General features: G+C 44.1%; 1 protein-coding gene across 1 annotated transcript in view; it reads left to right on the top strand.

Annotated features, from left to right (window-relative positions):
* The window catches only part of LOC120019629 (connector enhancer of kinase suppressor of ras 3-like), a 42,943-nt gene that overhangs the window by 7,448 nt on the left and 11,878 nt on the right, over positions 1–23,617 (top strand). The window contains exons 2-11 of the mRNA XM_038962981.1: positions 10,315–10,478; positions 14,607–14,809; positions 18,191–18,278; positions 19,157–19,198; positions 20,890–21,009; positions 21,182–21,241; positions 21,356–21,424; positions 21,695–21,841; positions 22,935–23,062; positions 23,296–23,492. Of these exons, the coding sequence (XP_038818909.1) occupies positions 10,315–10,478; positions 14,607–14,809; positions 18,191–18,278; positions 19,157–19,198; positions 20,890–21,009; positions 21,182–21,241; positions 21,356–21,424; positions 21,695–21,841; positions 22,935–23,062; positions 23,296–23,492 (1,218 nt within the window). The remainder of the gene's footprint in view (positions 1–10,314; positions 10,479–14,606; positions 14,810–18,190; positions 18,279–19,156; positions 19,199–20,889; positions 21,010–21,181; positions 21,242–21,355; positions 21,425–21,694; positions 21,842–22,934; positions 23,063–23,295; positions 23,493–23,617) is intronic.

The following is a 23,617-nucleotide window of genomic DNA, read 5'->3' as shown; positions in this document are numbered from 1 at the left end:
CGGGAAAATGTTGTCAGTCAGACGTCCACCAGCGGGTTGGAGATGAACGGCAGCTGAACGGCAGATTCAGTGCGGTGTGTGTGTGTGTGTGTGTGTGTGGTCCCTAAGGTGTCTTTACATTGAAATAATTTCTATTTGAATTGGCATACCTTCACATGCGTGTAAATAGAGAGACATCATTTTGTGTAGCTCTCTTGCAGGTATTTGGCTCCAGCAGCTAGGTAGCTATAAACACATAAATAAACAGGGCATAATATAATAAGAACAGATAAATGATTGACTGTGAACAGTAAGAAATGATATGTTGTATATCCTTCCCCTATGAGAAGAACTTTGAAAACACACAACTCATATACACGAGCAGTAAATATACTCCATTAGTGTTCAGGCAAGTCCGCATTTTCCCCCGCTCTTCTGACAGGTGTGATTACAGAGGAAGATTGTGATTGATAGTAAATCAAGATTTAAGACTATAGATATAGGTAATGGAACTCCCAATTCTATTATTGACTGAAGAAAGTGTCTGATAAGTTGCAAAAGTTTGAAATAAGAGTTGTTATCAAGCGGTTATCCTTATTTTATTAGATCCACCCATAACACAAAATGTGGCTGCACTTTAGTATCTTTCATTTTGGCATGACACAATGTCTTGCATTAAACTTGGGTTCTTCCACAGCCGCAGGACAGGAGCATCCAGTTTATGTACTTGTTTATGAGGAAGGAGGACGACTCCTTGGGGCAAGTCTCAAATGGCACCGTCGTCCCTGTATAGTGCACCACTTTTGATTAGAGCTCTATAAGCCCTGGTCAAAAGTAGTGCGCTATATAGGGAATATAGTGCCATTTGGGACATATACCAAGTTTCATCTTGGCGACACCTCAGTCTGAGTCATAAGACTCTTTCACCTCACCACCCTCTGCCATTGGCTAAGCTTATCAGGAGTGAAACCAAGCTTATTTTTACGGGCCCACCCACTACCACAGTCCAAAAGGGTGACATGTCACATACAGTACCAGTCAAAAGTTTGGACACACCTACTCATTCAAGGGTTTTTCTTTTTTTGTACTATTTTCTACATTGTAGAATAATAGTGAAGACATCAAAACTATGAAATAACACATATGGAATCATGTAGTAACCAAAAAGTGTTAAACAAATCAAAATATATTTTATATTTGAGATTCTTCAAAGTAGCCTCCCATTGCCTTGTTGACAGCTTTGCACACTCTTGGCATTCTCTCAAACAGCTTCATGAGGTAGTCATCTGGAATGCATTTCAATTAACAGGTGTGCCTTGTTAAAAGTTAATTTGTGAAATGTTGTTCCTTCTTAATGCGTTTGAGCCAATCAGTTGTGTTGTGACAAGGTAGGGGTGGTATACAGAAGATAGTCCTATTTGGTAAAAGACCAAGTCCATGTTATGGCAAGAGCAGCTCAAAAAAATAAAAAAAATAAAACGACAGTCCATCATTACTTTAAGGCATGAAGGTCAGTCAATACGGAACATTTCAAGTGCAGTCGCAAAATGCGCAATGATGAAACTGGCTCTCATGAGGACTGCCACAGGAAAGGAAGACCCAGAGTTACCTCTGGTGCAGAGGATAAGTTCATTAGAGTTACCAGCCTCAGAAATTGCAGCCCAAATAAATGCTTCACAGAGTTCAAGTAACAGACACATCTCAACATCAACAGAGGAGACTGCGTGAAATCAGGCCTTCATGGTCGAATTGCTGCAAAGAAACCACTACTAAAGGACACCAATAAGAAGAAGAGACTTGCTTGGGCCAAGAAACACTAGCAATGGACATTAGACAGTTGGAAATCGATCCTTTGGTCTGATGAGTCCAAACTTGAGATTGTTGGTTACAACTATCGTGTCTTTGTGAGACACAGAGTATATGAACGGATGATCTTGGCATGTGTGGTTCCCACCGTGAAGCATGGAGGAGGAGGTGTGATGGTGTGGAGGTGCTTTTCTGGTGACACTGTCAGTGGTTTATTTAGAATTCAAGGCATACTTAACCAGCATGGCTACCACAGCATTCTGCAGTGATACGCCATCCCATCTGGTTTGCGCTTAGTGGGACTATCATTTATTTTTCAACAGGACAATGGCCCAACACACCTCCAGGCTGTGTAAGGGCTATTTGACAAAGAAGGAGAGTGATGGACTGCTGCATCAGATGACTGGCCTCCACAATCACACAACCTCAACCCAATTGAGATGGTTTGGGATGAGTTGGACCGCAGAGTGAAGGAAAAACAAGTGCTCAGCATATGTGGGAACTCCTTCAAGACTGTTGGAAAAGCATTCCAGGTGAAGCTTGTTGAGAGAATGCCAGGAGTGTGTAAAGCTGTCATCAAGGCAAAGGGTGACTACTTTGAAGAATCTAAAATATATTTTGATTTGTTTAACACTTTTTTGGTTACTACATGATTCCATATGTGTTATTTCATAGTTTTGATGTCTTCACTATTATTCTACAAGGTAGAACTAGTAAAAATAAAGAAACACCCTTGAATGAGTAGGTGTGTCCAAACTTTTGACTGGTACTGTACATATACTTGCTTGTTGCATTTATGTGTGACCAGCCCCCCAATGACTGAATTCTGTGAACAATGAACCTATACGGTCTTGTAGTTTCAACTGATTAATGGCACAACACCAGCGCTTCGTCAATGTATTTTGATTGAAACAAGGATGATTGGCAGGCTAGGATAGGCAGCTGCATTTAGCAGGTGTTCTGAATGAGTTATGGGAATGACGCTTACGAAAGCCTACAGGTCTTGATACGATGCGTTATCACTATGCAGTGCACACCAATGGTTGGCCACAACATTATCACTTTACAGTACACACTAATGATTGGTCACAACATTATCACTACACAGTACACCCAAATGGTTGGCCACAACATTATCACTATACAGTACACACTAATGATTGGTCACAACATTATCACTACACAGTACACCCTAATGGTTGGCCACAACATTATCACTACACAGTACACCCTAATGGTTGGCCACAACATTATCACTACACAGTACACCCTAATGGTTGGCCACAACATTATCACTACACAGTACACCCTAATGGTTGGCCACAACATTATCACTACACAGTACACCCTAATGGTTGGCCACAACATTATCACTACACAATACACACTAATGGGGGCCTGAACTGACTCATCCAGAACAGCACATCCTGGTTTAGCCTACATGTTTCCACTAGTTTCTCTGACGTACACTATCACCCGTGGGAACATAGACAGGGGAGGCTGTTACTCATTTAATATTATTATCACTATCATGACTCACTATTATGTCTAATAACTTCTCAGATTAGCGGGGCTTGGAAACTTTCTCTTCATTGTCTCCATCCAGTTCATGTCTGTCAGAAGTGTTTCCATGGGAACAAAAATTATATTAATTAACCCTGCTACCCAGAGCCATGTATTAACCCTTTGCTGGTCCCCAAATCAAATCAAGTTTATTTTATATAGCCCTTCGTACATCAGCTAATATCTCGAAGTGCTGTACAGAAACCCAGCCTAAAACCCCAAACAGCAAGCAATGCGGGTGTAGAAGCACGGTGGCTAGGAAAAACTCCCTAGAAAGGCCAAAACCTAGGAAGAAACCTAGAGAGGAACCAGGCTATGAGGGGTGGCCAGTCCTCTTCTGGCTGTGCCGGGTGGAGATTATAACAGAACATGGCCAAGATGTTCAAATGTTCATAAATGACCAGCATGGTCAAATAATAATAATCACAGTAGTTATCGGGGTGTAGCAAGTCAGCACCTCAGGAGTAAATGTCAGTTGGCTTTTCATAGCCGATCATTAAGAGTATCTCTACCGCTCCTGTGGTCTCTAGAGAGTTGAAAACAGCAGGTCTGGGACAGGTAGCACGTCCGGTGGACAGGTCAGGGTTCCATAGCCGCAGGCAGAACAGTTGAAACTGGAACAGCAGCAAGGCCAGGTGGACTGGGGACAGCAAGGAGTCATCATGCCCGGTAGTCCTGGCGCATGGTCCTAGGGCTCAGGTCCTCCGAGAGAGAGAAAGAAAGAGAGAAGGAGAGAATTAGAGAGAGCATACTTAAATTCACACAGGACACCGGATAAGACAGGAGAAGTACTCCAGATATAACCAACTGACCCTAGCCCCCCGACACATGAACTACTGCAGCATAAATACTGGAGGCTGAGACAGGAGGGGCCAGGGGACACTGTGGCCCCATCCGATGATACCCCCTGACAGAGCCAAACAGGAAGGATATAACCACACCCACTTTGCCAAAGCACAGCCCCCACACCACTAGAGGGATATCTTCAACCACCAACTTACAATCCTGAGACAAGGCCGAGTATAGCCCACAAAGATCTCCACCACAGCACAAACCAAGGGGGAGAGATCTGTGAAGACTAGACACTGCCACCAGTTGTGCTAAACTCCATACATTCAAAGATCACAGGACAGGCTACTATTGTACCAAGTCTGGATTTTTCCCAGAAAACGCACACACACAACAACACAGTATTTTGTTTAAGTTCAGCACAATTGTTTTGTCTGGTCAAGGAAATCCTTTGTTTGAGATAAGGTGTGTTCCTGTGTTTCCTCTTTCGTGTCCTGTCTGAATGGCCAGTGTGTGTGAGAGATGGATGGGAGTGGCAGAGACAGCGTTGAGTCTATGAATAGTTTCAATGCTTTCGAACCACTCTCTCTCTTCCTTTCGATTCATGACCACCACCACCCCTGTTCTATTGTGAGGGGTGAAGTAAACATTCTGCCTCTGGAATGCAGGTCCAAACTCCACTCATTCATGCCCTTTCTATCCCAGCCAGCACAACACATGCCTTTTGTGTGCTGTGATGAACAAGCCAGAGGCCGCTTTCACTTCAGTTCAGTGTAATGTCCAATCTGCCAAACCTACAGTGCTCCTGAATTACTATGAACACATTGACTCTCCAATTCGCGGAGATTCTATGCTGGACCACTGCTACATGTCTTTTCGACACAGGTATAAAGCCATCTCCCGTCCTCCTTTCGGTAAATCTGACCATGATTCCATTTAGCTCCTTCCCGCCTACAAACAAAGACACAATAAGGAAGTTTCGGTATTCAGGTCTGTACGACTGTTTTGATCACTTGGACTTGAATATGTTCCAGGTCGCCACTCGGGATAAAATCAATTCATAAGCAGTCACCGGATTTATAAAAAAAATCATAGATTATGTGATACCTAATAAAAAAACTGTGGATTGATGGCAGGGAAACTAAAGGAGAACGATGCTGCTTATGAACATGGCAAGGTGACCGGCGACAATAGCATGGTTAAACAGTACAAACATGACCTAGGCAGATCAATCAAGATGGCAAAACACAAGTATAGGGACAAAGTGGAGAAGCAATTCAGTGGGTCGGATATGAGTCATATGTGGCAAGGGCTTCTAACGATCGCGGATTACTAAAAGAAAGCCAGCCACGTCGTGGACACCAACGCCGCCCTCCCGGACGAGCTAAACACCTTCTTCTCACGGTTCAAGCGGAACGACTCTGAGCTGCTGAGGAGAGCCTCTGAGGTCAACGAAGTCTACGTGCCGACGGTCTCCACGGAGGATGCATGTAAGTCATTCAAACGTGTTAACCCCTCGCAAGGTTGCCGGCCCAGACGACAGCTCCTTCGCCACTGACCCTTAGCTGAATGCCCCTTTGGGTGCACACTGCCTGCCCTCCAGGACACCTACATGAAGGCCAAGTATATCATCAGGGACCTCGGCCACCTGAGCCACAGCTTGTTCTCCGCTGAAGCTTGTGTGCATCGTGAGCAGAACATCGACGATGCTCTTGTCTGTATCCTCTCGTGTGTAGAAAAAAGGCCGCTTTCACAAGCCCCGTGTTACGGAATAGGCGCTTTATATTGGCAGAAAGAGGGGATTGAGCTGCAGTCTCTAGCATAAACACACAGGGAGCTATTCAATCTTCAAAATGATGTCACCGTGTGGCGCACCGGTGCATCAATCGACTCTATTAATGAACACACAATTAACCACGCCATACTTGGTTAAAACATTTGAACTCACAACACATCAAGGTATATAAATCCTTTTGAATTGATCGTTTACCTTACGAGGAAAGTGACACACTTGAGGAGGAAATCACCAAAGTTCTGGATGAAGCTACATGGGTTTTGTTTGTTTTTTATCTTGCTGAAAAATTATTAACTGGATATTTCTGTGGAATGCGATTGCAGCCTGAGCCCTCTACAAGAGTTTACCGACCTCAATGATGTTCTCAGTAACCCACTTTTTCTTTGTAGAAATCTCCCTAATCAGGTGATCAAATGTCAATACTCATAGAGACCGTATGGGTGATGTTTCCTTTCATTGTTAGTGCTGTGAGGGTCTATTTTCTTTATCATACACAGTTGAGTGTATTGTTGAAGAATCCTTTATATCAGCGCTACTGTATTAAACGTGACTATTCAAAACCTTATCTGTCAGATAAGCATAATCAATCTTTTGTATTCCTGGAAATAAGAAATTATATTACATTCCCGAGACACTCATCAAGTCATCATTAGAGTTATCCGAAGGTTCTGTCTCAACTTGGAGACATTTGGGAATCTTGATTATTTGGGGAATCTTGATAAAGCTCTCAAAACAATGCTCTCACACGTGTCTGTTGTTACTGGATAGAGCTAGGGATGTGTTATAGAGTTGAACTGAGGACATGTTAGCCTGTTGGTTGCATCCCAAATGGCACACTATTCCCTATATAGAGCATTCCTTTTGATGGGCTCTCATCCCTCTAAAGGGAATAGGGTGCCATTTGGGATGCAGACAACAGGCTAACATGTCTACAGTTCAACTCTATAACATACCCCTAGCTCTATCCAGTAACAACAGACAAATGTAAGAGCATTGTGTGTTATCAATAGCAGGTGATGGGCTGTGTAGCATGACATTGGCTGGTGGTCTCTGGCTGTTCAGAGAGATTATTGCCCTCATCTGAAACGTTATCCTACACGCTAGTTATACCTTAATCACGACCCTTATGGGAAACATATGTACCCTCATACCAAGAAACCCAAACATCAATCAAACTTTCTTCAAAACAGACCCAAAGTGAACAGTCAACACGGTCAGTACACCCAAGTTGATGGAATTAATGACGATGGTCAAATGTCTTGGAAACATGTTTTGGAGGGGGAAAATGTCATTTTCTCCACTTATTGCAACTGGTTGGTTACCAACTTAAATAGAACAGTAAAAAAAAAAATGTTTTTGTCATACGCATGTACACAGTCTGATATACCATGGCTTTCAACCAATCAGCATTCAGGGATCAAACCATCCAGTTTAGAATTGTAAATAAATCAGTGTTTTTTGCACATGTGCATAACTATAGATAAATCCGAACAGGAGTTTGAGTGATGAAAGTTGGACATCAGATCTCAAAATCTCTGTACAAGAAACACTTGGACAAACTTTTTTCAACCCTCTAAAAAATAAAATAAGTAAATAATAATAATAAAAAAACACTTGGACGAACTTCCAAAAAATGATTGTTAGGCTGTTTTCTGGCAATAGTGAAGTTATTATGTGCCAGATGTTAAGACAACAAACTGTTATAAATGGCCTATTTGTGAGATTAATTTGTTATTTCAATAGACATAGGCTACTGACTAAAATCTGGGTTTATAATTGCAATTCAATTTTTCCATGTTTTGCTGAGCTAGTCCCCTATAGCCCCTGATAGGTTAACATCTAATTTCTGGGAAAAGTCCACAGTGAAATTGACATCAAATGTGGAGAATAATACATTTGCCATAGATCTGTGACCATGATCCCAATTGATAACTTCCAATGTAATTAACCAAACATGGCCATTAATAATTGCATAATAACACAAGGCTACAACAATACACTGAAGTTAGGCAACACAGGTAGGCTACACAAATGCCACAAATTGATTTGCAATGACTCCAGCGATATCGTCATTTCAACATATTGTATCAAATGGTAGGCTACAGTAACCTACAATGGCATAGAAATGAATAGCCTACTTGATGGCCAACTGATGAAAATGTATCATTCTCCACATTTAATGTCAGTTTTATTGTGGACTTTTCCCCACATTAAATTCCCACTCGCGCAGAACTCGAGACCCAAGAACAGAGCATGCGTAAAAACCTTCGCTGGTTACGGTTTTCCCGTAACAAAAGTCACCATTAGAATGCAGTTTACTTTAAACCACGTCTGAGCGAATTTATCTAAAGCCTCTAGTGTGCCAAAATGTATTTTACAGTGCCTTGTCGCTGTTATATAATTTCTAGCGCGTTAATATGTTCTTTGGAAAAAGGGTTGGAAACACGTGTCTCCAGAATCACAATCTAAATTGCCTATCGACAACTGGTAAAAAGTTGCCCTTGCAACCCGCGACCAATAACCTTTCAGTGCACTCCATACGGTCTATTGAGTCGGGAAAGTCTGGGTGCGCGCTCGGGACTGATTTCTTGGAACAATAACATGACTACAACCTCATCTGCAATATGTCAAACTACCGTAAATAAAGCACAAGCTACACGCTGTTTATCAGTGCCCGAAAGCACTTGCTAGCTAAATTCAAACGCCATGTTCGTCAATGACGCTGACAAGTAGTTGCTAGCAGGCACATTGAACAGCCAGTCCACAATCAGTTTATAAAGTCACTGGCGAGGGACGAAGTGTGTGCTTCGATGCTGTTTTGTATTTTACAACTTTCTCACGGTTTATTACCAGAGTGTGCATCTGTCTGGCAGTGTTTCATGTTACAAATCAGGTTGTGGGGGAACTCAAGATACATGCATAATGATTTGTCTTACGCAAACAAGTCTGAGGCGCTTGGTAATGGGCAGGTCTGTCTCACTGTCTGGACGTTCTGGCTGCTTTTTCTCCTGTTAGTGTGCACTGGTCAAGTGGGCATGACCATAATCCATAACCAACCCTCCAGTAAATCGTGATGAACTCACTTACAAACCTCTGTTTTGGACAAGACTGACTATATTACCAAAATTATCCTACTTAAACTTTGAAGTCAATTTTGACACTAGAATGAATGTTTCTGACTCATGTCGATGCCACATAGGCCGTTTAAAACCAGAGAAGTTGGTTCTATGGGTCAAATTCTACTTTCTGTGGGGTGTGGCCAATTCCAATTCATGTTTTGAATTGAATTAAATTCCCGGAATTCTGAATTGGACTCAACCCTGGCCTGACATCTTGCTTTCCCTTTGCCCTCCTAGAACTCCTTTCCTCTCTCACTGTCATCCTTTGACTTCTTTAAGTATACACCAAGGGGTTTCTTCTCCCTCAATCCTGTCACTAGAAAGTGGTCAACAAGATCTCATACTCCTGGCCCACCTACATCTCCACCCTTTGGCAGAGGGGCTAATTAAATTGTCCAAGCATTTAGAATGTGCATTTAATCAAATATTTACAAACTCTATCCCCACAGAAGGTCAAAACACTTAGAAACATTACTTTGATTGTGTACAGAATAACCAGAGTGTTTTAGTGTAACAACATACAGTCATTAGCTTGTGCTAACACAAAGGTGGCAGGAGGCAACACATTAATGGCTAGTTAAGAGGTGTCTCTGTAAACTCTGGGGGTGTGGCCCAAATGGCACCCTATTCCCTACATAGTGCACTCCTTTTTACCAGAGCTCTGTGGCCCTGGGGTGTAATCATTAGTCCAAACAGTTGAACTAGTGTTTCTATTGGACAAATCCACGTAGGCCCTGCCCTGTTTTGTTCTGGTTGCTTCCATGGAATCAGTGTAATGAATATAATATACCCCTGGTCAAAAGTAGTGCACTACATAGGGAATAAGGTGCCATTTGGGATATAGTGTCAGAGTGAGCCATCTGTTATGTAGCATGGCATTCCAAGCCAACATGAGCCATGGAATTTAATGGCAACACATGGCGACAGTTGCTTTTTTGTTGACTATTTACAACAAACATGTCCATTTTGGGGACCAGTTGCTGATGCCGTTTGGGCCAGAAGGTCTGAACAACAGATGAGAGCACACTATGTGCTAGAATAGCCACTGGTCATAACCGCTGCTATGTGCAATGTGTGGAATTCTGGGTGGCTAGATGTGTCATCAACGGTGGTCAGAGATCAGTTTCATTCTGGTTCTTGCTCGACAGTGCTATCCTGAGAAATGCCTGAGTGATGGACTTGTATTGACTCACGACCAATGTTTACTTCTTTGACACGTGTGTGGTATCTCTGTCACAATCCGTCTCCGTCTCTCTTTCCCAGGCCTGGACGACAGCCTACAGCAGTATGTCCCGTACTTTGAGCGGGAGAAGATTGACGGGGAGCAGCTGTTGAAGATCTCCCACCAGGATCTGGTAGAGCTGGGGATGACCAGGATCGGTCACCAGGAACTGGTGCTGGAGGCGGTCGACCTGCTCTGTGCTCTGGTTAGTGATCTAAAATAGCCAATATCCAATCAGAGGATAACGTTTAGTCACCCTTTGGAACGTCCCCTAGGCCTATCCTGTATATGATCTGCAGGTGCTCAAACTATCAACACGCTTCACGTCCAAGCGTCCAATATCTGTGCTTCACGTAGTTTGATCATGGTTTGATCACGTCAAATGTCCATTACCAGTGCAATAAACTATAAATCACTCTAAAAGTTAAGTTAAGGGTCAAATTCCAGTGTGATAACATTCATGCTACTCTGATGTTGAATGACTCTGGTGAAGTGGTCGTTTTTCTAAGACATGGTGTGATTGGGCAGTAGGTAAGCCCTACTGAGTCAAGGGGTTGCTTCTGGTGCGTATGATAGTACAGTTAAGATACTAATAGTGAGTTGGTTAGTGGATTATGCCACAGCCTTGGTATCAAGTGGCTTGCTTGACATTTTTAGGGGGGAATCTTGAAATATCATCTTGTTTTCGAGGGGTCTTGAATAAGCAGTAAACAAAAGCAAACAAACCCCTTGTTGTACCCTCGGGTGGAGGGATAGTTATCTAGCAGTCAGCTCAGCTTGAACGAGTCTAAGCGGCCCATAGATGAGAGAAGCTGGCATTGGTCAGGAAACAGGGATTAGGGAGGAATGTCCGGTCAGATGCCTCTCACTCACTCTCTCACTCACTCACTCTCTCACTCACTCTCTCCCTTAATGTGTCTTTCTCCATATCTCTCTCTCTCTGCCCCACCTCCCCCTGTCTCTCTCCCGCTCCCTCTCACTCTCCCTCTCACTCTCTCTCTCCCTCTCTTTCTCTCTCCCGCTCTCTCTCTCTATCCCTCTCACTCTCTCTCTCCCTCTCTTTCTCGCTCTTTCTCTCTCTCTCTATCCCTCTCACTCTCTCTCCCTCTCTTTCTCGCTCTCGCTCTCTCTCTTTCTCTCTCTTTCTCTCCATTCTTTTCTCTCTATTTTTCCACCCTCCCTCTCTCTTTCTCCATCATTCTCCCAGTCTCTCTCTGCGCCACGCACACACGCTTTCTCTCTATCCCCCCTCTCTCTCACAACCCCTTCTCTCTCTCTTTCTCTACCCTCCCTGGGCAAATGACTGGTCCCAGAACAGAAGAGGGATGGTGACTGTCAATTATGAACACAAACAATGCCCACAAAGAAAGTGTCTCTCTCCTCCTCTCTCTGTCTCTCTCTCTCTCTCTCTCCACCCCATCCCTCTCTTTATTCGCTCCTCTCTCTCCCCCCCCCCCCCCACCTCCCTCTATCTCTCTCAGTGTGCTGATGTAAGAATTATACACTGTGCTGGGTTGGATTTTCAGGCCCGGATGGAAAAGCGGTGTGTTAGCCTGGTCGCCCCCAGATCTATCTTGTCAACTCCTATTGGCTATACACAAACAGAGCTGCCCTGACCAGGCTAGAAAACAATGTGCTGTATGCCAGTGCTTCATTCTCTGAACTAGATTCAGTGTGAAGTGTGCGATACAGTGCCCCTCTGTGGGAAATTGAAAAAGGAGAGTACAGTATAGTCAGTGCTTTACTTCATTGTGAAGTCTGGGTGAATAGGGTCTGGCCCACAGGCTAGAGAATGGGGCCTGATACCTCCTAGTGTGAGAATTGACTAACTCAATAGTAGGACAGAGAGTAACCGACTGGCACAGGGCAACTGACTGGGGCCGGAACAGAAGAGCGACTGTCAATTATGAACACAAACAATGGCCACAAAGAAGGTGTGTGTGTCTCTCTAACAGTTGGATTACAGTGTGCTAGTCCGGTGTTTTTTTAGTGCTGCTATTTCAGCCCTCAGTTGTTCAATGAACCTACAGTTCAATAAGTTTACCTTACTGTACATTTTAGTTTGGTCCCATCAATCCCTCAGCATTCTGCAGTGTCAGATCTTTCCCTTTTCCCATTTTGTGGCCTCATGGTCCATCCGTGATCCATAAGATGGGTGAAATGCTTTGGCGGTAGTGTGCCGGATCTTGTTCTCTTTTAAGAGAGGTTTGGTGAGGAAATGAACTGGGATCTTGAACATGTCCAACGTAAGATGGAATAGATGCTGTCGGCCCATTACATAGAAGTAAGAGAGAGGGCTTGCTTGGTGGGAAGCATCCCAAATGGCACCCTATTCCCTACATAGCACATTATTTTTGACCCTCATCCTATGGGCCCTGGCATCCCAAATGGCACCCTATTCCCTACATAGCATATTATTTTTGACCCTCATCCTATGGGCCCCGGTACAAAGTGGTGCACGATAAAGGGAATCGAGTTCTATTTGGGATGCAACACGGGACTCTCTGGGCAGAGCTTTATTTTCTCAGGGAGAAATCTCCCGGTGCTCAGGAAACAGATGTGACCTCACCCCCCACCTGTCTCTCACACACACACGTCCCTTTCAGGAAAAGCCATTACACCATTGTTCCTGCGGTTTCCGTCCGGTGGTGTCAGATAATTCGCTCCACCCCCAGCCTCACCTCTCCGCTGCATCCAAAATGGCACCCTATTCGCTACATAGAGCACTACCTTTGACCAGAGCCCGAGTCAAAAGTAGTCCACTAGGGAATAGAATGCCATTTGGGACGCAGGCCTCCTCTCCAACTGTGTCCCATTCATCAGAACCGCTGTACATCTCAGAGTCGACAGGACACTTTCTCCTTTTCCTCCCTCTCTCACACGCTCTCTTCCTAGCTTATTCCCCTCTCCCTTTTCCCCTCTTCGGTGCCTGGACAGGAACAGGCATTCCGTTGGCTGCAGATGTTTTCATTGCTTCTATGCTTCAGGATAGGAACAAACGCACTGAACAGCTGTATAGCTGGAGGCTTGTGTGTGTGTGTGTGTGTGTGTGTGTGTGTGTGTGTGTGTGTGTGTGTGTGTGTGTGTGTGTGTGTGTGTGTGTGTGTGTGTGTGTGTGTGTGTGTGTGTGTGTGTGTGTGTGTGTGTGTTTGGTGATCATGTTAATGATTATCAGAGATTGGAGCGTTTGCTCTCAATCAGACCTTGATGACTGGCTGTTGGGCTCTCCCATCCTATAATTCTTTGCACTTCAATAAGGCCGTTTTAGCTCTGTCTACCACAGCTGTGGTACAGGGCCAGTGATCTTCAGGTGTTAGCCTGCTATAAATCCTTAGAGCTGTGTTTAGACATCATAACATCCTGGAAGATCAAACAGTGTAAGCGTTTAAGTATATTGTCGGTGGAACGGTCGATCATCATTCTTTCTATTTATTTCAATCTTTTCCTTGTTCAGACACTCACACACACACACGTTCTCACAGAACACACTGGTGATTTGAGGTAATTGAGGTAGACGTGGTGGGGAATATGTTGTAGTCAGATGATGGGCCATGCACAGGCTGCCATGGTGACTGGTCCTGAGGAATGTAGGAGGACTTATCAGTTTGGAATGGCACGCTATTCTGTCTATAGTGCACTACTTCAAATAATGAAACATTGTAAAATCATCCGCACCACTGGACCGTTTTGTGTTTTGGGAACATATCTTTTGTGATGTCCCCACAATGTTCCCACCAGACTGTTCCCACAACGTAAATAAACATTCAGGGAATCTTTAAAGAACGGACATAATGTGTTCTGGAAACGTTCCTGCGACATCAGGTGAATGTTTTTTTGCGCCCTAAATGAAACATTGTGGAATCAGATTATAGGTGTTCTAGGAACGTCCTTGCAACATCAGGCGAAAGTTTTCTGCAAACATTCTATAATCATCAGAACGAATGGACCGTTTTTTGTTGTTGTAAGAACATTTGCCGCAACCTGGTTTGCTGGGATGAGACTCTGGCCAAGAGTAGTGCACTATAGATGGAATAGGGTGCCATTTGGGACACGGTCAATGTTTTCTGAACCCACGCCATGTGGTTTTGAGCGGAATTGATAACAGCACAAATGATCATCATGCTAATGACAGTTTTGCTATGTGACTATGCGTAAACTGAATAAAAATACCTGAGAGTATTTTTTATCTATGATTGTTGTATTATGAGAATATTCCCACACATTTTACATGACATTTTAGTCATTTAGCAGATGCTCTTATCCAGAGGGACTCAATTAGGGTAAACAATATGACCACATATCACCGTCATTAAAACTAAGAACATTCTTTCAGAACTACGGGGTGGAGACAGACAACCTGAAGACTCTGGTGGGTCGTATGAGAGCGGCGTCCAACAACCTCCAGAACTCAGCGTCTGAGCGCAGGAAGAATCCGTCGTACGAGAGGAAAAACTCCAACAAACCCCCCAACGACTTCCTCACTGCCGTGGTGGAGCTCATCGGAGCAGCCAAGAGTCTGCTGGCCTGGCTGGACAGGTAGACGCAACACACACGCACGCACGCACGCACGCACGCACACACACACACACACACACACATCCATGCACACACACGCTTGCAAACACACACAGGTAAGCATACACACACACACACATGCATGTACACACACACACACAGACACGCTTAGCATTTCACCAGGAAGTACTGCGTACTATTAGGCTCTTAAGTGGCGCCTATGTTAACGTACATGTTATCTTGTTGAAGTCCCGACTTGAGGACGTTTTTAACTGTCTGCTAGTCAAAACAGACAGAGTTTCCAAGTGAAGTAATGCAGGGTCGACACCAGGTATATATCCTGTGCTTGTGTCGGCTTGAGACACACTCCAGAGGGTCTCAGCTGCGAAATGAAACATCTGTATTGACGGAGCACCGCAGTTATGATCAGTAGCGCCTCAAAACACGTGCGGGTGTGTAGTGCAGCCTACGTACATGAAAGCACTTCTCATCGGATCAAGAACAATAATTGCAAATCAATCACATACCTGGGTTGTTATTGTTTTGTAAAATGCTTTTTCATGCACCCGTCACATGGCAACACTCCTGAATGATTATACAGAATATACAGATGCATTATACAGAATTGTCATATCCACTTCCAGATTTGCACCTGGTATTGTTAGCCGTGTTTGTAGCACCTACTGTTGGGTGTTACTATACTATTTGCATTGTTTACTTTAACGTCTGTAACCATCCTGTCTCTTCCCTGGTATGGCTGACATTGGTATGTTTGTACACGCTTTGAGAGGATTCCTGTATTACTTGTTTTAAGTGGAGTGAGTTTACTGTGTTGTGTTTGACTGTGGTTAGGGCTTTGGCTGTCATGAAATGTTTTCAGCCGGAGATTGTCAAGCAAATAACTGCCAAGCAAATATGTGCGGGTCTCACTGTAATTGACCGTAAATGAACATAAACACGTTTAGCATCTCCTGGCTTCCACGCATCGCCTACAAGCCACTAAAGCAAGATTTTTTGGAACGTTACACTTTTAAAAAGTCTAACAAATCCATGTAATATAGCCTACACCTTCACAATAAATCCATGATTTATTTTAGATAGGTAAAAAAAAAAAAACATGATATGAAGAAAATGTATTCTATTTCAGAAGAACAGAATAGCATACTCTGAGTTGTCCTTATGTTAGGCCCTGATATTGCTATGCCATATGGCTGTGGGCTACACTAGTTCATTTAGCAGACAAAATTGGCTTAGAATTTCGTGGTATAATTTTTTATTATTTTATAGTATGAAGAATACAATTGAACAAAGCTGAATAAAATAGAAAGGATATTTTCTCCGAACGATTTCCGAGGGAGTGAGCACATGCAGTTATTCTGTGTTGAACAGTTAAAGAAACAGGTCCTCCTATATGTTTCATTTACAGTTATTTATGCAACTTAATTGTGATACAAACTTTGGGATATATGTTTAAATTTTTTCAAACATTCCAAGGCTGAATGATGTGACTCTAATTATGATTTGAAAAAAGCCACATGAAAGGCATAAGGTCTGCTTTGTTTCTTTTGCAGGCTGCACATTTCCTTGTGTCTCATTCACAATTTGACAAGCAGTTGATAATATTCTCACCAGGCCTTGAATTTCCTGAATTTCCCGGCAGCATCCCCCTTGTCTAACCGTAATGCCCCATAAAAAATTCATGCCTTTTGCGGCTAAAATGGCCGTTGTGCCCGTGAGCTGAATATAATAATTATAATTCCCTTCTTCCGGCTGCCGTGCCCCGAAGCACCTCTCACTCATATAGCTCTCTCAGATATCAAACTGCTCTTCATGTGATCGGGTCATTCTCACAGGCATCTCAGCTAAGAAGTAGGCTACAAGTGAAGACAGACACTTCGTGGACGCAAATTCCGAGGTGCATATTGAAGATGTTAGATGAGCTGTCAACATCTAGCCTACTTTCTGTCAGTCAACAAGATGAGTAGGCCTTACGAACAGCAAACGCACTAGCCTATGACAACCCACTATCCCCCATAGGTCAACTTGTCCTTCTGTGCAATAAATAAATATTTCAAACGTAGTCTGGGACAGTTGTGGGATGGGATAGATCCCAAATTAATACAACCACTCACATCAAAAATGTTTTAAAGCAATGAGGCTGATGCAACAGATCAGAACGTTTAGCTTAAAAGATTGATAAACTATTAGGCTATTTCTTCACATTATAAGCGCAGCAATGCGCACATGGCAGTAGGCTATAAGCGCTTATGTTCCAAAATGCAATAAATTAGCGGGAAAACACTGTTCTCAAAAGTGACCACAAATGCGATTTTGCATGTAATGCTTTATTATAAAGATGCATTTTTATGGTGAAAATCTGACAGCATTTTCGGATCAAGCATAAATTGTAAGGCCTCCCGGGTGGCGCAGTAGTCTAAGGCTAGCTGTGCAACCAGAGATTCTGCGTTCGAGCCCAGGCTCTGTCGCAGCCGGTCGCGACCGGGAGGCCCATAGGGCGGCGCACAATTGGCCCAGTGTCGTCCGGGTTAGGGAGTGTTTGGCCAGCAGGGATATCCTTGTCTCATCGCACACTAGCGACTCCTGTGGCGAGCCGGGCGCAGTGCACGCTGACCAGGTCGCCAGGTGTACGGTGTTTCCTCCGACACATTGGTGCAACTGGCTTCCGGGTTGAATGTGCATTGTGTCAAGAAACAGTGCGGCTTGGTTGGGTTGTGTTTCGGAGGACGCATGGCTCTCGACCTTCGCCTCTCCCGAGTCCGTACGGGAGTTGCAGCGATGAGACAAGACTGTAACTACTAACAATTGGGGAGAGAGAAAAAAAAAAGCATAAATTGTCTCTTAGGCTCTACACCGATTGTAAAGCGGATTAATGTGCTTAATTTTTGTTGTTGATTTACTGCACACGCTGGGCATCATTCACAAGTGATAATACATCATTCACAAGTGATAGGCTAATATTGTCAAATACATGTCGTTGATGCACTTATATAGCGAATGGAGGATCCTTTTCCCATGGTTCATTTTCATGCCAGCCAGGTAGACTATACTTCTGTTGTAAAGCAAAGCAATTAGGAAAGTTGATAAATAAATATAGTAGGCCTCGCCTATATAAAGCTGATGGATTGATTGAAAACAAATGCATTGATGTCAGAGTGATTAGACGGACAATAGATTGCTGAGTACCAGGAAGTTAGAACGTTTGATAGGCTACTAATGACCATCAGCAGCATCAGAGCTTGGAGAAGCCTAATTACCGTGACTAAACGGTCACGTGGAATTTGACTGCGGTCATGTAATAAGGCCATCGTAAAAGCCCTAACTGTGGTGTGTTTTATGGAGGTGACTGACTCATGTCTCTCCTCTGGTTTGTGTCTATGACAGGACTCCTTTGACAGGGATCAGTGACTTCACCTCCACTAAGAACCGGATCATTCAGCTGTGTCTGGAGCTCACCTCCACTGTTCAGAAGGTTTGTTCTCTAATAATCACTATTCACTCTCGTGAGGTTTCATAGGACTTTGGGAACAACTTTTGTGGGTTTGAGAAATTAGCATGATGGATCTTGCCCCCTCAGTAAATGTCTTTCATGCGAGTAGTCAACACCGAAATACACACAGATTCTCTCTCATGAACATTCTTCGAACCAAAAATGGCCGCTTTTTTAAATTCTCTGTGGTTTCAAAGTTAGCCCATCTTACAATAACGTCTGTGAAAGGAGACCTTAAAACCCCTGCACGAGAGGCTACTTAATTTGCTCTGTTACACATTCGGGTGGAGTTTAAATAGGAAGTGTTAGCTGAAGGTGTGCCATATTCAGACACACACCACAGGATGCAATAAGAGCAGGACCACTGACAGTTTAAAGCACATATGTTTCCACTGAAGACCTCCACCAGCAGCACGTGGAAGGAGGGAAGATCCAAACATGCTTAGTAGCCCAATTTTGCTGTCTTCCACAAAACCCATAGTGAAGGATAGAGCCTGTGTCCCAAATGCCACCCTTTCCACTATTTAGTGTACTACCTTTGACCAGGGCCCATATGGTCCTGGTTAAAAGTAGTGCACTAAATAGGGAATAGGATACAGAGTCGGAGCAGTGTTCTCACTCCTCCCCATAGTTAAGAACTGTCATGCAATCATCTTGTCACACGGTTTATAGGGAGTTGTTATTTAAGTGCCCACAAGAACCATCGTCCTGTATATTTGGGCAACTTTTGCATTCCTGTTTGCGTTCATTCCCCAGTGTTTTATTTCACAAATATTTGTCCACCACTGGTATTGTGTAGCTTTGAGTGTTTTGACTGTAACATCTTCTCACATATACAGTACGTCTGTCCTTAATTGCAGGACTGCACAGTTTATGAGATGGAGGAGAAGATACTACAAGTAGTAAGTAATGGTTCCTCTTTTTATCTCTGGTTTGGACTCTGTTTACCGGTTCAGCCCTGGAGCTTCAAAATAAACTCGAACGCACACAGAAATATACACAGGCATACATGCAAGGAAGCACACTCGCACATACAGTACCCACAGGCATGCATGTACATATGCACGCACACACACACACACACACACACACACACACACACACACACACACACACACACACACACACACACACACACACACACACACACACACACACACACACACACACACACACACACACACACAGTCTTGTATAACTAACCTTGTGGGGACACAATTCAGTACCATTTAAACTCCTATTTTCCCTAACCCCTAATCCTAAACCTAACGCTAACTCTAACCCTTAACCTAAACCTAACCTTAACCCCAAAACCTAATCTTAACCCTAAACAGCCTCTAACCCTAAAACTAACCATATCTCCTAACCCTAAACCCAATTCTAACCCAAACACTAGTTCTAACCTTAACCCTGAACCCCCTAGAAGTAGCATTTGACCTTGTGGGGACCAACAAAATGTCCCCAATTGGTCACATTTTTATTTGCTTACTATTATTGTGGGGAAGCACACATACATACAAACACACATATACAAACAAACACACACTTCCCTTTTACAGTCATCCTTGTGATGTGTGCTGTGTTCCCGTAAGGGTGGAGGGCTTTGTTTATACAAATGACACCCTATTCCCTATATAGTGCACTATTTTTGACCCTATAAGCCCTGGGCAAAAGTAATGCACTACATAGAGAATAGGATGCCATTTGGGAGGCATCCCAGTTCCGTGATGGTCCACAGAAGCTCTGTTTCCACATCCTGTGTTAGATAACACTGCCAAAGGGGCCGTTTGTTCACACAGTCAGCTAAAAACTTCATTAACTAACCGATAATATTATTTTGGATTATCTGCTGTTTCCCTCAGAGCCTGACCCGATGTATCACCTCAGCCTCCCATGCTAGGCTGTTTACTGCCAAGTTGTACAATGCTAATGCGAGTCTTTCTCTGACTTCCGTGGTCTGCGTCAGGCCTCAGCGTTCTGTAGAGTTCTCCGGGAACAAACAGCTCCCTTTGTTTTGACGATCCAAACTTACAGCCTCACACACCAAGTAATGACAACGTTATGGCGTCATGCCTTGTAGGAGACCCTACCCGTCGGACGAAATTAGGACACCTTGTGGTGCAACGGAAGTTTCCTACGACACGTTTTTATCAGAAGACAAATGCAAAAGCAAAAGAATGTGCCGCATACCTTGTGAAAAAGGATCATTTTCAAGTCAACGAGGGCAGTGTACAGAGATACAAGCACAATGCAAAGTAACACCCATGCTTAAATGCCTTTTGAAAGAACCCCAGTCATTATCAGCCGCTAGCCAATCCAGTCAGGACGTGTGTGACTACAGTCTGTCCCTCCCCTCTCCTGAATTTTAGCTCCATGAATGTTCACACACCAGAGATCCACCACACCGAAGTCCTCACCAAAATAGCTCTTCACAAGGACCGTAACCTTGTCCCCAGGCTAATTGCGCATACATTGGGAGGCAGTGTCTTGTGAACGAGATTACAACAACCACGGTTATTTCCCAATCCAGTGAAATCTATTGGTGTTATGAGACATTGTAGCTGAGTGTATTCTGTTATATGTTCCATTCCAGTCTGTGGCTCTGAACGTGATCTGTGAGCAGACAATGAGGATGACCTCCGACCCCCAGAAGAGTCAGATGGCCTGTCTGGAGGAGGTCCACATCACCAACGTCAGACCTGGAGAAGGACTGGTGAGAAGAGTTAGCATGCATACAAAGTGGCACCATATGCCCTATATAGTGCACTACTTTAGACCAGGGCCCATAGCGATCTTACATGATCAGCCCAAGCTAGATGTACTGTTTGATATCTCAGTCTCTGAGATCGATTGCTTCTTCCTTATGTTGTCCTGGATCTTCTCAGGGGATGTATATCAAATCCACCTACGATGGGCTTCACGTCATCACTGGAACCACAGAACATGTGAGTATCCCATCCATTCTGATAGTAGTAGTCCAAGATGGTCTGGAGTGATCCAGTCAGGGTGAATGTGATGTTTATATGCTCATCCTCTACCTATCACCCTCTGTCCTCCAGTCTCCGGCAGACAGAACACACAGGATCCATGCTGGAGACGAGGTCATCCAGGTCAACAAGCAGACAGTGGTAGGTGGTTCTTCTTCACTACCTCCTATTGATCAATTGTACCACTTACCCAGGGCAGAGAGAGATATCTGTTTTTTGTTTAATCTTGCCCAACAAGAAAGCCAGGCAGATAATAGCTCGTTTCATTGCAGCATGAGAGTACAGTCGCAAATGGAAATGGGTTGTTGATGGGGTTTTGTTGATAGTTGTGATGATGTTGGTTATGATGAGGGTTGTGATGCTGGCTGTGTCTGACGAGCTGTCCTGTCTGTCTGTCTTTGGTGTCTCCAGGTGGGCTGGCAGCTGAAGAACCTGGTGGGTAAGCTGAAGGCGGACACCGCAGGTGTTAGTCTGGTGGTGAAGAAGAGGCCCTCGGGTACCTGTAGCTTCACCCCGGCCCCCCTGAAGAACATGCGCTGGAGGCCCCCCCTGGTGCAGGTAGACCCCCATCACACACACACAGTTGATTGAAGAACACGTGTAGGGCAGGTAGACCATCTCCCCTTATCACCCTTTGTTATCCTAGTGTTGAATCAATTCTGGATGTTTTTCATCTGTCATCATAGGTGTGAAATATGTGTGTGTGGTATCCCAAAGCTGTTTCTTTTTGGTGGGGTTTGACAAGAGAGGACCAATTCCTCAGTTCCTCAGCCTACCAGGCTGCGTCTTCCACTGGGTGGGTTGTAAGGGTGAACAATGAATCCCTTCTTCCCCTCTTTCTTAAAAAAAAGAAAGAACAGCACAAAGTTCGAGCATGTACTGATGTCAGACATGTTTTGAACGTGACTCATGTTCACAGAGACAATGGGTCCAATGTGACCTAATAGGCTGTGTTCAGGATGTGTGTTTTAAATAGATTGCATAGTGCTTAAATGTACGTTTTGGGCTGAGTCTGTGTGCCCTGAATACCCTCTAATCTTCGAGTCCAGAGAGATCTCTAGTTTAAGAGTCTTACCAATCCCTGACTGTCTACACCTCGTCTCTTAGTTCACCGTTAGAGGCTACACTCCGCCCAGACCTAACAAAGGTCACACATTGGTTTTGAGACAGACAAACACAAAAAATGGACCCTGTAAAGCCTTTTAGATCTGTTTATGTAATTACAGTAATCTAAAAAGCACTTTATTCCTGCGTCAGGGACAATATTGGGCCTTGGGAAAGAGCGGAGAACCTCTGAAGTGGGCAGGAAGCAATTAAAGATAGAAAGACTCTTGTTGTGTAATAAGTCGTCTGCTAAGTGTAGTGTGACCATGCCAGGTCTCAGGTCCTCACAGTCATACTAAACCAGGCCACTATTGGTGGATTTACCAAACGAAAGTAAGCTTAATTAGAAATAACGCCGTATTACGTAATGGTATTGTTTCATTTAGCTGAGACAGTGTACTTGTAGAGAATGTTCTCTGGTTTTAACAGCTAAGCTGCCTCACACATTTAACACACATCTCTGCCCAGGGTATCAGTGACTTTATATGACAACATTTTTGTAAGATCTTTCTTCTAAAAACAAGTATTTTGTTTTTTGTGTATTAAGAGTGCCCCCAGTATGCCCAAGATCCAGTCTCCAAAACATGCCCCCTCTGAAGCCCTCATGAAGAAAGAGAAGCAGACCAATCTGGACCTGTTTATCCCTCCTCCCCCCACTGTCCCATACACCCCACGGTGAGTGTCTGAGTCAGTCACTTATTCAGTCTGTCTGTCTCCTGTCTTTGTACCCATCATTGAATTTATCACAGGAGGCTGGTGGGAGGAGCTATGGGAGGACGGGCTCATTGTAATGGCTGGAATTGAATAAATATCTCCTCTCACCAGCCTCCTCTAGAATTCATATTAGTGCTCTGTTAGCTGACCGTGACATTTCCCTTCTTTCCCACCTCATATACCGCTCATCTAAGGGATGGGAAGCCGAAAGTGAGTGTGAAGGTCCAACTGAGACCAAAGGGTTCTCAGTCTCCTAACTCCTTCCTGGATGAGGGTAGACGACGCTTCACCATCGCAGACTATGACGACAAGATCAAAGTCTGTCCTCCCCCGGAGCCCAACATCCAACCAGCCCCAGTAGCCCGCCTGAGACAACGGACCTCCACAAGGGGTCAGTACCGTAACAGACACACATGCACGCTCGCACACACAAGCACACACCAACAAGCGCCCCAGCTAGCACATTTGGTTCCTTGGAAGTTGTGGGAATTAGTGACGCGTAGGTTGACTCATAAC

Source organism: Salvelinus namaycush, chromosome 24 (assembly GCF_016432855.1).
Source record: "Salvelinus namaycush isolate Seneca chromosome 24, SaNama_1.0, whole genome shotgun sequence".
Lineage (NCBI taxonomy): Eukaryota > Metazoa > Chordata > Actinopteri > Salmoniformes > Salmonidae > Salvelinus > Salvelinus namaycush.
The sequence above is the reverse complement of the archived record's forward strand: the minus strand, read 5'-3'. Positions and strand labels throughout refer to the sequence as shown.